General features: G+C 44.5%; 1 protein-coding gene across 1 annotated transcript in view; it reads right to left on the bottom strand.

Moving 5' to 3' along the window:
- Positions 1–9,617: 9,617 nt before the first annotated feature.
- The window catches only part of AFF3 (ALF transcription elongation factor 3), a 558,198-nt gene continuing 551,772 nt past the window's right edge, over positions 9,618–16,043 (bottom strand). Inside the window, exon 24 of the mRNA XM_065929723.1 lies at positions 9,618–14,823. Within this exon, the coding sequence (XP_065785795.1) occupies positions 14,702–14,823 (122 nt within the window). The 3' untranslated portion in view covers positions 9,618–14,701. The remainder of the gene's footprint in view (positions 14,824–16,043) is intronic.

Below are 16,043 nucleotides of genomic sequence, written 5' to 3'. Positions count from 1 at the left end.
TTTGAGATGACACCAGCCTCCACAGAGGTGTCCCCAAGTCCCGTGTTAGAAATGTCCAGGTTAAATGACTCTTGTAGGGGCGCAGCGGCTGAATGCCACCTGCTGCCCTCCAGGTCAGCGGACTCTGTAAGAGTCGTTCTAGTGGGAAGCATGGAATCCCTTTACTTGTCTCTACCCTTCATCCCCTCCCTTCCCATGGCTGAAGCCATGAGATCTCCAACTGCAGGCCACCCACTTCATTCTCTGAGCCGCCCTGAGTCAGGAGCCACAGCTCACGGTCCAGGCAGCTCACGGGCAAGTTCCCTTGGTTCTGGTCCAGCTCTTCTGTCCCAGCACTGACACCTGATCTCTGCTATTTTTCCTGGGACGGGTCCCTGGTTTACACTCAGGGTAGAAGGTGCTGTGTTGACCAGCAGTGGATTAGAACTGCCTGGTTTCTGGGTGTGGCTCTCTGAAGGCCAGGGTAGAAACGGTCTCCACATGGTCTGTGATGGAGAAGACATCTCTGCTCTGCCTCCAGGGAGCATTGTTAAGGCCAAATTAGGGGTAGGAATAAAAGCACCCCATACTAGACTGATGTATATGACAGAAGCAACAAAGGCCAGAAACAGCCAGTAGGGAGGAGGGACCTGCCAGGGGTCTTGCTGGATGTACTGACGAGACGTGGAGAAGAGGCAGCAGGGCTGAATGGCAAGGAGGTTCTCAGGGGAGGCCTGAGCAGTGACTGAGCCACAAAGCCCAGGATAACCAGAGCTGGCTTGCCAAGGAGGTGGCTGCTGGTGGGGCTGCAGCTTCAGTGAGCTCCTAGCAACATGAAGTCTAGAAATCCAAAACAATTGTAGAAGGTGAGTTAGGTGGAAGAGGGAAGAATGCAGACCACCAAGATGCTGAACCACTGGTAAGGAAGCCTGAGCTGCATCAAATCTGTATGAAATGCTCCTGTATGAAATGATCACAGTATGGAAATGCTCCTGCCACTGGGAAACACCCGGGCTTGGTTTTATTAAAGGAGAGAAAGGATCAAGATGGCCAGAGAGATATCAGCATCACCACCACCACCATCATAATCATTACCATCACCACCACCACTACCATCACCACCACCACCATCACCACCATCACCATGACCACCACTACCATCACCACCATCATCACCACCACCAATGCCACCATCACCACCACCATGATAATCATTACCATCACCACCACTACCATCATCACCACCACCACCATCATCACCACTGCCATCACCGTCATCACCACCACCACCACCATCATAATCATCACCATCATCACCACCACCACCATCATCACCACTGCCATCACCATCATCACCACCACCACCATGACCACCAGCACCATCACCACCACCATCATCGCCACCACCGCCACCATCATCATTAAAATCATCATTATCACAATCATCTTCATCATCACCACCATCATCACAATCATTTACCACCATCATCACCATCACAATCATCACCACCACCATCCACAAACTGCACTAAAAAACTACAAGCAGTGCCTTAAAAGTTCCCAGAAGTATGAAGCATCTCTGAGGATGAAAGGATCATCATGAAGAGGAAACCACAGTTCTGAGGTTGTGCAGAACTGAAAAGATAGAGGGCTGCTCTAGAATGTGATGAGCTTGGAGATCAAGAACACTGGGAGGATCCGGGGAGGGGAGTTACTTTGTTCACCATAGAGGAGCTGCCACCTCTCCACCCTGAAGGTTGAGAAGCCGGCAGTAGAGGTCTCAGTCCCCCAGTATGGAGCACTGGGTTCAGACAGTCATGATGGGGAGGCCAGGTGAGGCCCTGGCAACACCCAGGAGGGATGGAATGCTCTCTACATTCAGGAGACTAGATGCAGTGAATAGGAATTGGCAGAGAGGCTGAGAACCAGATGTGAAGTGGAGCAGGCAGCCAATGACCCCTAAACATTTGAAAAAGCCATGAAAGAGAGGTTACAACCCCAACAAATGGAAAAGTTTACACCCACAGAGCAGAGTTAATAGAGCAAACAGAACAAGAATTTGGCACATATATAATTAGAATCCTCAGAGAGAAATAAAATGATATTGCACCCATAAAAAGGAATGTTTTAGAGATCTTGGAAATGAAAAATTTGATGATTGAAATAAAATTCTCAGTAAATGGGCAGAAGCACTGAAGCTGATAAGAGAGTAAGTTGAAAGGCTGAGCGTAGGAATGCTCTCTGAATAGCAAAAATGGACAAGGATACAGAAAGGATAAACACCGGTTAAGAGAATGGGAGGACTAACCCCACAGTTGCCAACATTCATTTAACCGATCTTCAGGAGATGAGAACAGAGAACACGGCGGGGAGAGGTCACTCAGGCAGGAACGGAAGGCAGATCCCAGACTGAGGACAGGTGTGGGTCCTGGAGACGGCTGAGCAGAACCAAGGTCAAACCGAAGGGAAGACTCTTATCAGCAATTTCACAGTGAAATCTCTGAGCTCAAGCATAAAGAGCAAACCCCAAAGGCTTCTGGGAGTAGGAGGAGGAGAGTAGAGAAGGGAGAAAGTAAATAACTACAAAAATAACATTGGATACGAGGAAAAACTGGGGAAATAGCTTCAAATTTCTGAGAAAAATCCTTGGGAATCAGTATCCCACGAGTGTAACAACAACACAAGTGTGAGGATCCAAAATGAGATGTTTTTCAGACATGCAAGGATTCAAGTATTTGACATCTCAGACCTGATCTGAAAGAAGAATTAACTCAAGGAGTATGATACAAGAAGGACTTCCCTGGCAGTCCAGTTTTTAAGACTCCAAGTTGCAAATGCGGGTCAGGGGCAGGGGTTCAATCCCTGGTTGGGGAACTAGGATCCCACATGCTGAAAAAAAAAAAGAAACCACAAAGCAAATGGAGAGTCAATACCTTAAACATAGAGCTATAATTCACATACCACAAGATTTATCCTTTTAAAGGATATGATTCAGGAGACTTTAGTGTCTCCACAACACTGTTCAACTGTCCCAGGGTCTAACCCCAGGACACTCTCATCGCCCAGATAGAAATTCTTGTGCCTGTCAGCAGTCCTGCCCCAGGTCTTCATCCTAATTTAACGGGATGTTGAAATAGGGTTCCTTTCCTCTCTTTTCTGAGGAGTCCTTGAGACAGTAGGAGAAAGCAAAATAAATACAACTTGATCCATCCAACAACAGATAGAAGAGAGAAGCTACAGAAAACTGTGGCAAATGAACACACAGTGAGATGGCAGGTCAGTAAGTCACAACTAATCTGACTCTGTGAAATTCATCTATTAAAAATCTGGAGGTGCTCACAGTGGGTAAACCCTACATTCAACCATATGCTGTTGTAACCATAGGTGAGGGACAAACCTAAAGCAAAACCACATAGGATAATAAGAGATCCTAGGATGGGAAAAGATACAGGCAAGTTATCATAAATGATGCATTTCCATATATAATATATGGTGCTATAGAAATGTAACATGGGGCAAAATAGAATTTGAAGCAGAAGCTTAAGAAGACCATGAAGTATATTTCATGTAGATAAAAGGAATAAACTGTCAAGAAGATCTATCAGCCATGGGTGTTTAAACATCTAAAATATAGATCCAAAATCTGTTCTGTGTCCCCATATACTAGCAATGAAGCAAAACCCACACCCTTGATGATCACAGGAGAATCTGCTAGACTCCAGAGAGAACAGGAAAAGTGACCAGAAAGACATGAACCGGGTATGAGGCAAAAGTCCCAGAGAGGCGTGGGGCTCAAGCCTGCCTGTCAAGCACTGGGAAGTCTGGTGGCCTTGGGCAGACCGACCCAGGTAGCATCTTTTGAGTGGGCCAGAAGGGCCAAGGTACCAGGTCCACACTGGGCGCTGGGGCGTCTGATCCCAGAGCACTGGGGCAGAAAGGGGCTGCAGGACTCTGGAGGCACAGAATGTCTGGAGCAGCTTTATACCTCTACTGTACCCGCAGAAACACTATTACGTATATCAAATGCTCCAGCCTGGAGCAGGATACCCACATACCAGCCCAAGAACCCCAGTGTGGGCTACGTCTCTTGGAGAACAGGGACTGAGAATGGGCAGGCTGTGGCTGGCTCATGAACCCACTCTGCACTTTTCCTACTGTTCCTTCAGCCATGAGGCTAAGGCACACATTATTTGTTTTTCAACTGGGCTAGATGTCACCTGATGAAACAAGTGCATTTACAGGAAGTTTAATTCATAACTGATGGTTAAATAAGAGGCCACTTTTAGCCTATAACAACTTACAAAAGAAGGACAAAGTTGGAGGACTCAGGGTTTCCAATTTTAAAAATTACTACAAAGTTACAATAATTGAGACAGTGAGGTGCTGTGAAAGGAAAGACACAGGGGTCTTAAATTGTCTTGTCATCCTTGTCTGAAATCAAGTGACTACACACTAGAAGGTTTATTTCTGGGGGTGAGAATAGTCTTTTAAACAGAGTACCAAGACAATTGGATATCCACATGCAAAAGAAAGAAGCTGGACCCCTTTCTCATGCTATATACAAAAACCATCTTAAAGTGGATCCTACATCTAAATTTTAGAGCTAAAATTTTAAAATTACTTGAAGAAAATAGAAGAGTAAATCTTCATGACCTTGGGTTAGGCAAACCCTTCTTATATATGATATGATGAAAGCACAAGAGACAAATTTCAAATAGATAGCTTGCACCTCATCAAAATTAAATGCTTCTGTACCCAAAAGGATACTATCAAGAAAGTGAAAAAATGACCACAGAATGAAAATATTTGCAGATCTTACACCTGATCAGGGACTCATATCCAGAACACAAAAGAGATCCTTACAACTCAACACAGCAAAAGACAAATAACCTGTTAAAAATGGGTAATTTATACGCATTTCTGTAAGGAAGATTTTAAAATGGTCAATAAGCACCTCAGTATCAGTCATTGGATTCTCCCTGGTGGCTCAGACGGTAAAGAATCTGCCTGCAATGCAGGTGACCTGGGTTCGATCCTTGGGTTGGGAAGAATCCTTGCAGAAGGGAATGGCTGCCCACTCCAGTATTCTTGCCTGGAGAATCCCAAGGACAGAGGAGCCTGGTGGGTTACAGTCCATGGGGTTGCAAAGAGTTGGACAGCATTGGGCGACTAATGCTTTGACACACGCACATCATTAGTCATTAGGGAAATGCAAGTGAAACCCACAATCTAACACTTGGTATAACAGTCATTATAAAAAAAGATGGGTAACGTGTGTTGAGGATGTCGAGAAGCTGGAACTCACATATACTGCCGGTGGGAACCTATAACAGTGCTGCTTCTGTGGAGAATGGTTCAAAAGTTCCTTAAAAAGTCAAACACAAGAAAGAAAAGGGAAAAAGAAATGTAGGCTTACATTACCTTTCAGTTCAGTTCTTTAGTATGGACCATTTTCAATGTTTGTCTGCCGTTTGTGTTCGAACTAAATCACATAACAGCTAATAAACAAAGCTCGGACATATAAACAAGCAAACAATAAACAACAATCAAAAACTCTCTTAGCAAGATGACTCCAGACTCCGTCACAGGTTGCTTTATTTTTCACTTCGAACTAACACTTAACTTCTCCTGCCAAAAGCATTATTAGATCAGTGCCCCTTTCTTTAAAATGCTTTTATCCATTCTTCCAGTTCAGAGGGCTTCTGACTTTTGTAGAGGAAAAGATAGCCTGTGACAAGTGGATGACATTTAACACAAAATCCTGTAACACAAGAGAAAGGACATTTTACTTGGAAGAGGTTCTAGGAAGAGAAAGTAGGATGTTTGTGAGACAGAGTGATGTGGATTTCAAGGTTTAATGAGATATTAAAAAAGTACTTTTCACTGATGCATCAGTTTTTACTGTCAAATATAAAAGTGCTTATTCTCACAAATCCTTAAGGCTCATTCTGTTACAGTACAGGAAGATGCTTCCCCATTTCAGAACTGTGCCACACGCATTTCATGTGACTTACAGACATGGCAAAACCTCCATACAGTCAAATAAATGGCCAACGATTCCATCATCCTTGCTTGTACTCGTCAATTTAAACTCGGACCAAACATATGATCCTCCCAGACCAATCCTTAATATTAGTTGTTCTCCACTCCTTCCTAATATCTTGCCCAAATAATTCATGATTTGAATGTGTACTTCTGTTTATTTGCAATATGATAAAATACAGCTGTGGGGGGGCAACTTTTTTCTTTAATACAAGAGGGAGACAATTTGCATTTCTGTAAGCAGATCCGAGCAACCAGCAAAGGAGAGAAATTTTACCCTCCAGGACTGTAGACGTCTTAGAAGCAGCTGGGAGATGAGACCTCTCTGGAAAAGAAAGAGCTCTTGGTAATTTAGGAAGGGTCCAGTGGGATTTCCTTGGAAAAAGTGTTCACGAATTTCAAGAAGAAAACCTGGAGGAGGCGTTCCTTGCTAAAGCCACCATTCTTTGTTAATATCTTGGGTTAAGATATTTTAGAAAATCACATTATTAAAGATGCACTTGAAAGCACAAGATTTCATCAGGAGTAGGGTGTGTCATGGTGATTCTTAACAGATCATTATGACTACCTGGATTAAAATAGTGACGATCAACACAGATCCTGCGCTTTTTACCCATGTCAAATGCTCTCACAAGAAGTCCCAAATGAATATCACATAACAAAAATGAACTTAAGCTCTTTTAATAGTGAACAGCTAGACAAAACTGAAAACAGTATTTGATGTTAATAAATATAGCACTCTATAATCAATGCTACAGTATATACATTTTTACAGCATATATTACTGTATAGAACTGTCTGACTTAAAATCCTCTTCAATTGTTGAAATAATCCTAAGACCAATTCCTGTAAGAGAAAATGAAGGCCCTTTATTTTGGTTTGGTGGTTGCTTCAACTGGATGGCTGGAGATGTCTCACGGGGGATGAGCTGGTTTCTAAGTGGCTGGCAGCTTTCCCAAGACCAAGGTGCAGAATTTGAAAAGGTGTTTAGTGTGACACGCTGGGCCTCTGATATCCCCGCACTGAAATCCTGAATTAGAACTGCCAGCTCCATGAATAAACATCCAAGATGACACAGCAGAAGGAAAATGGTGGAATTAAAATTCCTGCTCCGGCGGAGGCAAACTGTGTGAGAGTGACTTTGAGCTTGATCTCACAGAACCTTGGCGGTAACCCGCTGTTGCGCTGCAGCAGGCCTGTCTGTTCCTTAACATCCTGCCTGAGATGAGATGAAATCTGAGTGTCTAGCTGGTGACTGTCCACCTCCTCATGCTAATATTAATCTAAACACCTGGAGTCCACCTTGGTGTTGTGCTGCTGGGAAAAGGGTACTGATATTATTTGGGCTTAAATCAGGCTGGGACTTTGATGACGGTCAGTTGTTGCTCTTTTGTCCTAAAGACAGACTAGGAAAGGGTTTCCAGTGAGTATGACAAGAAGGGTCCCTTCTGAATGAGCGCTTCATGATTGTTTCGGTTAAGCTCAAATCACTCACTGTGGGACACAAGGAAGCCCCCATGTCTAAATAATAGAAATATTAGGTAAAAGCTGAAAACCTCAACTGAACATTTATGCCTTGACCTCGGTGATGACAGTCAGGTCAATGGTCAGATTTCCAGTCTCTGTCTTGATACTTGGAGGGAGAGTGGTCATTCTCAGAAAGTCACTGAATTCTCAGGCTGACGCTCCCTCTCCAGGGAACCTGACTAAGGGTTAGCCTACAATTAAGCAGTAACATTGAGGCAATTACCTAGCCCACTAGAGGGAAAACCCCGCCTTTCCTCAGGAGGGGTCTCTGCTTTCCTGAAGCTTGAGACATACCCTTGTGACCAGTCCCTTGTGACAGGTCTCCTTTCTCAGGGACAAACCTCCCAGAGCTGCTGTCCTCCACCCCACCAGCCCCAAACAACAAAAACAATCACCACCAGAGGAGCAGGATTCTCATGACGAGAACTGGCCTCCTGGCATCAAAGGAAAGCCAGGAGAGCATGGGTCGTGAGAGACGGTGCCGTGGGGCGTCTGGCCAGACCGGTGTGTTCAGGGCCTGGTGGTCTAGAGGCAGGCTGTGTTCTCACTGAAGAGGCACCCACGGGGAGCAGGACCCCGTGTCCCTCCTTCCCCTGTTTCTTAAGGCCAGGACGGGACGAGGAAGAGGGTGGTGGGATTATACCCCTACCTGCAGGGGACCTGGCAAGGACAGACCCCTGCCCCCTCACCGATCTATTAGAGCCCTGCCTACCAGCAGGTTGGACTCAAAAGTGGTAACAGCAAAAGCTCAGGGGTCCCATGGAGACCCCACTGTCATCCTCTTGGTTCCAGAGAACCGGGTTGGAGCCGGGACCTTGCACATCACACGCCTTTGCATCATGGTACGTAGAGAGACTGGGCTGCAGGCGCCTCTGTTGTGACAGCAATGCTAACTCCAGCTGCTGGCGACAGCTGGGGTCTCCAACTGCTGCTCTAATCTGGTGATCCACATCTGGGTCCTTGGGGCGGCAGTTAATTGGGCTACATTTCACGTAGAGGAAATGGAATTGTGGAGAGGGGCTTTATCCAAGATCCGGGGGCAGCAAGCAAAGGAGGAGAGTGTCTGGGCAGCCTGATTTACCCCTGACCCTTCAAACCTCAACATCATCAAGTTCCAATATTGAATCTGTTTGCTTAAAGTTCCCGCTGTCTCTAGTAACTGTTTTTCTAAACAGTCAAGATACAGAATCTGACTGATAGAAGGAAAAAAAAAAAACCCAAAAGGAACGAAAAAAAATCAAGTCAGCTGACAGAGAAGGAAATTTTGGGTTGAGTTGGCAGTGCTGGGGACTTCAGGGAATTCATAATCAGTCTGCAAATTGCTCAGAGGAAAGTGTTAATACTGTTTTTTTCCCTACAAACAGATCCCAGAGATAGCTGGTAAGGCTGAGGAAGTGCCTATCACTAAAGATGAGTGTGTCACATGCTTAGGATTTTTGACACTTGAACTATGTGGCCATACTTCAGCCTTGGTGATCATTTATGCTGTAGATGAAGGTAACAGCAGACTCAAAGAATGTTCTTTAAAAAGCCACATACATTTGGCTACTGTGGGTAGACACTGCCCAGTCAAGTAACGCACATTCCTCAGTGGTAAGTATCTTCTTTGCTCATTTGGGCATCTAGAAGTAAAAAGAAGATAAAATACTGGAGGAAAAAAAAAAACAGCCCTGTTTTATGAAAAACTGAAAAAGCATTGGAAACCAACACAGAAATAAGAAAACTGTGATTATGTTTTATAAACAAAGAGCACTCTTCGATAATTCTAAACATTGGCATTATCTTCAATCATAGCTGGATATAAGCATTTTCTGATGAGCTTTTCCTATGTTAGAAATGAGCCTGCACCGGCTTTTCAGGGCTCAACATTGCTTCCTGATGCTTAAAGACAAATGCTGATCCTTGTGTTGACTGGCAATTAGTACCCTGAATTCATCCTTCAGAGCAGTGTGTTCACAACTGGTCATAAGAGGTGGATTTTCAAAGTAACGCAGAGGGATTTAATCCCTTGATTCCCATTACTACGAGTAAGAGTTGTGAGCCTAAATCCCCTTTCAACTGACCCCAAATTCACCCCATGCTGCCTCAGAGCACCAATTAAATAATAAAACCCAAACCAAACCATGGTCAGATGTATTTCATTTGAGAACAGAGTTTTATAATTTCCCTTATGCCAAGCAAACAAACCCATCTGATGACATACAGAAGGATTCAGTTTGAACAAAGAGAACACGCATCTCAAAAGTCTGAACATTTCTTGTGCTATTTGTTAGGAAGTTTGTAATGTTGAAAAACTGTGCTCTTCTGGGAATGGGAAGACAAGGAAATAAACTCTGGCTCCAGATTGCTGGAAATGCAGTTTATGTTGTTGGTTTTTTTTTCCCTTTCATTAAAAAAAAGATCTCTTAAGACTCCAGTTGATTCAGTGAAATGTCAATTGCTCAGTTGTGTCTGACTCTTTGCGACCCCATGGATTGTAGCCCTCCAGGCTCCTCTGTCCATGGGATTCTCCAGGCAAGAATACTGGAGTGGGTTGCCATTTCCTTCTCCAGGGGATCTTCCCGACCCAGGAGTCAAACCTGGTCCCCTGCATTGCAGGTAGATTCTTTACCTTCTGGGCCACCACTTCTTAAAAATAGGATTCTGATGGGAACAGAGTTCAGCTGAGTAGTAGGCTAAACTGCATAAGGGGAAGATAGTTCTTGAAAGACTATTGGACATTTCTCAGCCCAAACCACCTCTGAAAGAGTGCCAAGTTCAGTAGTCTCTGGAGCAAGCAAAGCCAAGGACCCCACTCTGGTCATCTTTGAGATGAGGTGGTCTTCATGGTGACCAGAGCTAGAGTTCTGCTGTCGTATTTGAATATAAAGATATAGGCTGGGCAAAGTGAAGTAATTGTTTTACTTCTGTTACTGTTTCTGCTTCTATTTAGTTTAATTTGGGGAGGAGAGGAATGAAAAAGGGGAGAAAGAAGAGTAAAAAAATGTGAGGCTAATAAAAAACGCTCTCACATGGAGGAGATATGTATTATGGGAAGCCATTGGTCTAATATCTCTGTCTTCGGTAGTTCAAAATTCTCTCATTTCACTCAATAATGCTGACATTATTCCACCATGTTGGTTAGAGTTGGAAAAACCTGGTAGACACAAGTGAGTGAATTAACTTCTGTCATTATGGAATGTTGAGTAAAACGGTGTCCTGGGGCTGCTGGTTGGATAGGCATCAATGTAGCTATCAAAATAACCCCCTTAAGCTTCCTATTCAGCATTTTTTTGGACACTGTGGGTGTGTTCTCACACACATGTGTGTAAATATGCTGGGAAATGGCAAAGACAAGTAGCAAACTACACTTCCAATAATGAAAACATTACTTTTTTCCCCCATGAAAAATATCAGACTTAGTAATGATAATATGTTGGAAGCGTCATTTAAAAATTTTTATGAAACTACAAGGTCCATTCTAAAGAGATTATGAACTGGGGACCAGAATGCTTATTTGAATATATTTTGAGTCTGAAGTTTCCTTGTAAAAATATTCACAGAAATTGGTGGACATTTTTTCTTTTTTTACGTACAACTCGATGTCTCTCATTTACAACATAAATCATTTAATGTAACATTTGCAACCTTAGAAAGGCAGACATAGTTAATCCAAGTCAGTTTATAAATTCCAATTTCACATGGATTAAAAACTGCAGATAAATTAAGTCACAATAATATCCTGTACATGCATTAAGGCTGGTGACTGCTAAAGTGTCTTGGGTATCTACAAACAGGAAATCACACACAGATTACTGGGTTTGGAGAGTGTCTACATCATTAAAAAAAATCTTGCTTTTTTTTTTTTTGGTGATACAGATTTCAACAGTAACTCTGGAAAACTGTGAAAAATGTTATTTAAAAATATATATGTATATACTACTGCACAGTTTCAAAGATGTGGTTCATAAATAAGGTTGGCTGCACTGATTAATTTGATAACAATTACTGCACTCCCGAGGTGATTTAAACACGCAGTGACTTATACTCAACATTAGGCACTGGTCATATCCTTCAAGCGTACTACAGTTTTATGTAGCTGTACTGTACATATATATTTTTAAATGTATGCATTTATACAAACTGTGTATATTATGTATGGGATGTCAGAAATGTACACATCACTGTTATGTAATACACACATCTTTGTTGTAGATATGAGGGTACATTTTAGTGCAGAAAAGCTCGCTGCGTTGATTCCACATGTTCAATCCAATACACAGTTTGTCAACTTTTCAGAATTTTTTTTCCAGTACATTTCTCTTTAGACAGTGGGTCCGACTTTCTGTCTGCAATTTGAAAGTTTCCAGAAATAACGTTTTAACCGAACCTCTCTTCCCAAGCGCAATTCTGCATGTAAGTCTGATCTGTGTCAAATGGTAACAAATCCCACACTTTAATCATGAATATATTTGGGTTCCTCTCTTTCAAAGATATTTCTAACAATTGTGATCCAGGTCCATTCAGGTCATGGAGGGATAAGGCCAGTTGAACTTGTACTGAACTTCTGAAGAAATAAGGTCTTCAAATAGAAGGAAATGATGATAGACATTCTACATTTAAATGGGAGACTCTCCCGAAGGATATACAGGGAAGGGTGAGCAGTGCTGTCTCTGGGGGTTGGGGCTGAGTACTTCCTACTTTACACTTGTCTGTATTGTTTGAATTTTCACCACGAATGTCTGTTAGTTTCATAATCAGAAAACACAAGAAAGCTATTTCTACTTTGAACAAAACTAGAGAAAAGGAACCAGCAATGATCAGAAGATGCTTCCTTATCAAAAGCACTGATGCCAAAGCAAGGAACAACCACTGCCCTGACATGCTCCACCAATGAAATGAGACAGAGAAGAACGGCATGCTGTGACTGCCCCCAGTTAACTGGTTTCACGTTTTGTTGGAAACGACCGCGGCTCACGGCGCTCTGATGCAGTGCTGCGGCACAACCAGCTGGAGACAGCCTGTGCCTTTGCATGTGAGCACACTACGTGGACGCCACCATGGGGCCTGGGGCTTAAAGGTGGATAAGATCAGAAAGGCACCCAGGGATGCCCGAGGGACACTGGGGGGCCGTCCTTTTATGTGAGGGTCTGAACATTTCATCAGAATTCAGCAACAGTGAGTAGAACTAAGCCTCAGTCCTCCAAAAAAAAAGAAACAAACAAAAACAAATGTCTTAAGTGAGACCCCAATGGGAAGGGGAAATCTAGTAATAATTAGTGAAAGGAATGTCAGAAGCACCGCAGTTGGATAAATGTGAAAAAAGAAGTATTGTTAATATTTCCATCTGCTTAAAGGCCAACACCAAATACAAATTTCACAAAGCCTTCACTTGTTCATTGAATGAATTTCAAATCGCCAAAGCTGTTCAATCACTTGCACAGTTTTGAATCAGTGCTTAGAGCTAGGGGATTACAGCAATCTGATTTCCCACCCACAGATCAGGCTGATGAAAATGTTAACATTGCAACCAAACCAGTGAGACCATTAGCATCTGATATAAATGTTTTACGTTACCACCACCTTGAAAAATGGATTATTCCATGTACCCCATCACCTGTCTTTCTCAGGCTGTCCTGGGGTAATTTTGTCAAGTGAGAGGCATCAAGGTCATTATTTTTGTTTTTAAAGCATGACAAGGTATATCCTCCTTTCCAGGAGTTTTTCTTTTTTACCAATATCTTTGTATTCAAATATATTTAACAAGAACACTAAATCTAGGATATGACAAGAGACAATAAAAGAAATAAATTTCAGACAATAAAAGAAATTTCAGACAAACACTGTAAACAAAATGTTGAAAAAACTAAAATGTAAACTTAATTAAACAAAACAAAAAAGAATCGGGGGAAGACATACACGTACCAGATGCACGGGGGCTTAAGCATGATGTTCGGGTCGCTGCTACCGCAGACAGAACCGCAGTCACTTACAGGGATCACCTGCTCTGTGGTGGGCAACCTGCTCATCAGACCCTGACACACATCCCCCAGGTCAAAAATGCACTCAAGGTCCGCACGGCACTTTCTCCAAAGACAGGATTAGACAGAATCACGGCAGCAAGCAGTTCTTGGCCTGACAAAGCAACAGACAGATTCCCAGGGAAGGGGCATCCGAGACAATGTGCTCATTTGGCCAAGAACATGGGTAAGAAAGCTCTCACGGAAAGAAAAGACTCGTTGAAGAGTATCGGCTGACAAACCCACGGGGCTCCACAGCCCCTGGGGTCACAGTGGCGGGAGGAAGAACACACATGCCGCGGGGCTCCTGGCACGTGCGGGGGTCAGTTCCTCGCCGAGCCCGGGGACACAGCTGCTGCTGCTTCCATGTAGGTGCGTTTTCAAAGACACAGAGTTTTTTTTTTTCCCACCAAATCTCAGGGTCAGGGTCATGGTCATCCTATTTTGGGGGGCAGGGCGGGGAAGGCCCATGGGAGTCGACTCATTTGCGTCTAACACGTTTAGTTGATAGCAGAGTTAGATAGAGAACTGGATGGAGGAGGGGAGGGACTAGACAAAAAGCAGGGTATTTGGTAACATGCAATCTAGTAAACGTCCAGCACAAAAATAACTGACTTATTTTCATTATTCAAAAACCCATTAATACAGACAATAAAAAAATAATGGGAGAAAAGTATATTAATACTGAAAGGAATCAATAGTATAAGAGCTGGGTTCATCTTAACTGGCAGTCAAGCTTTTGGTGTGCTATATTGCACCTGGTTCACTAACCCATGAGATTTTGGTTGAATATTCTAAGAAGTCACGGTTGAGCTTTGAACTAGAAAATGTGTGTGTGTGTGTGTGTGTGTGTGTGTGTGTGAGTGAGTGTGTTTTCTCTAATCAGAAACATCAGATCACTTTGTCTAGCCTGGGATGCTGTATAGTGAAAGGAGATGTGTTCTAGAGAGCTGTTGTGTCTTACACACCTCCACCGGCAGCTTATTCCACACCCACACACACAAACACACACGCCCTGGGAAAACAGACTGCTGTTCGATGCTGAAAAATATTCACCGCCTTTCGAGAAATGCTGCGGCCGGGAAGGTGGGGAGCACAGTGTCCAGAAGCGCTGGGCCGTCCTGGAGACGCGCCCGCCGCGGCCGGGGCGGCGTTCAGGCCAGGTGGGCGCTGTTCCGCAGCCAGTGGAGGCCCTGCTGGGAGTACTGGACCAGGTGCTCCATGCTGCTGTGCAGGGTGACCGGCCCCATGAGCAGGTCCAGGTCGTTGAAGAATTCTGGTGAGACAGAGAGGGTCGTCAGCGGGATACACGCTCAGCGCCCGGTCCCGCCACGTGACGGGAGCCCCCCGGCAGAGAGCGCGCCTGCGTCCCCAGAGGCCCTCACCTGGCGACTTCTAATTCTAACTAATGACATCTATTCAGCCAGAAAGCAAGGAAAACTGACTTCCCCGGGCGGCGTTCTCCTTCCTGCAGTGACACCTCTCACCCTGAACTCGGCCTGAAGCTCTGTCAGCCTTTACACTGTACTCAACTGTGTTAGATGCTGAGCCCCTGGGGGAGTCCGGGGCTCCTGGAGGCAAATCAGGGATGGATTTTTTTGGCTTTGGGAGCAATCAGCTTGTATAAACCGTCTTTTATTTTTATTCTGTCGGAGAAGAGTTGATTTCCAATGTTGTGTTAGTTTCAGGAGTACAGCATAGTGATTCAGTCATATGTGAAATATGATTCAGCTTCTTTTCCCTTATAGGTTATTGCAAAATCCTGAGTAGAGTTCCCTGTGCTATAGTGTAGGGCCTTGTTCACAGATGGGTTCTGAGACCTCTCTACTGAGGTTGCCAGCCAATCTGTGAACCTTCTCTGGGTTTGTCCTTGCATTAAACATATGATCACTGCCAAAGCGCTATGCTAGGGGCACAAGGGTGGAGGCAGAGAGGACACGAAGATGAAGAATGCATAGGCTCTGCCATCTCAGAGACTGCAGTTTGGCGGCTGACAGAGACAAATCAATTCACGTGGCTGCCATGGTGCACTGTCCAAGACCACTGAACAGCTCTCTCTGGAAGTGAGAATCTGGGGAAAGTGTCAGGCGCTCAGCCGTGTCTGACTCCTGGTGACCCCACGGACTGCAGCCCGTCAGGCTCCTCTGCCCATGGGATTCTTCAGGCAAGTATATTGGAGCAGGTAGCCATTCCCTTCTCCAGGGGACCTTCCCGCCCCAGGGGCTGAACCCTACTCTTCCGCATTGCATGAAGATTCTTTCCTGTCTGAGCTACCAGGGAAGCCCGAGGACCTAGGACGAGGTTCTGAAAGGTGCTCCCAGATGTGCTGAGTGAGGTCCCACTAGGCAGCCTCAGAGAAGAGCCAGGGTCCAGCTGGCAGGGAGGGCAGCGTGGCAGGAAGCCAGGAGCAGAGCCGGGGGGGAAGGGCAGGTTGGGGGAAGCCAGGTGGACTTCAGACTGGAGGTGTGGCTCTGCTGAGGGCCAGCTGGCAGGGAG

This window comes from Muntiacus reevesi, chromosome 3 (assembly GCF_963930625.1).
Source record: "Muntiacus reevesi chromosome 3, mMunRee1.1, whole genome shotgun sequence".
Lineage (NCBI taxonomy): Eukaryota > Metazoa > Chordata > Mammalia > Artiodactyla > Cervidae > Muntiacus > Muntiacus reevesi.
The sequence above is the reverse complement of the archived record's forward strand: the minus strand, read 5'-3'. Positions and strand labels throughout refer to the sequence as shown.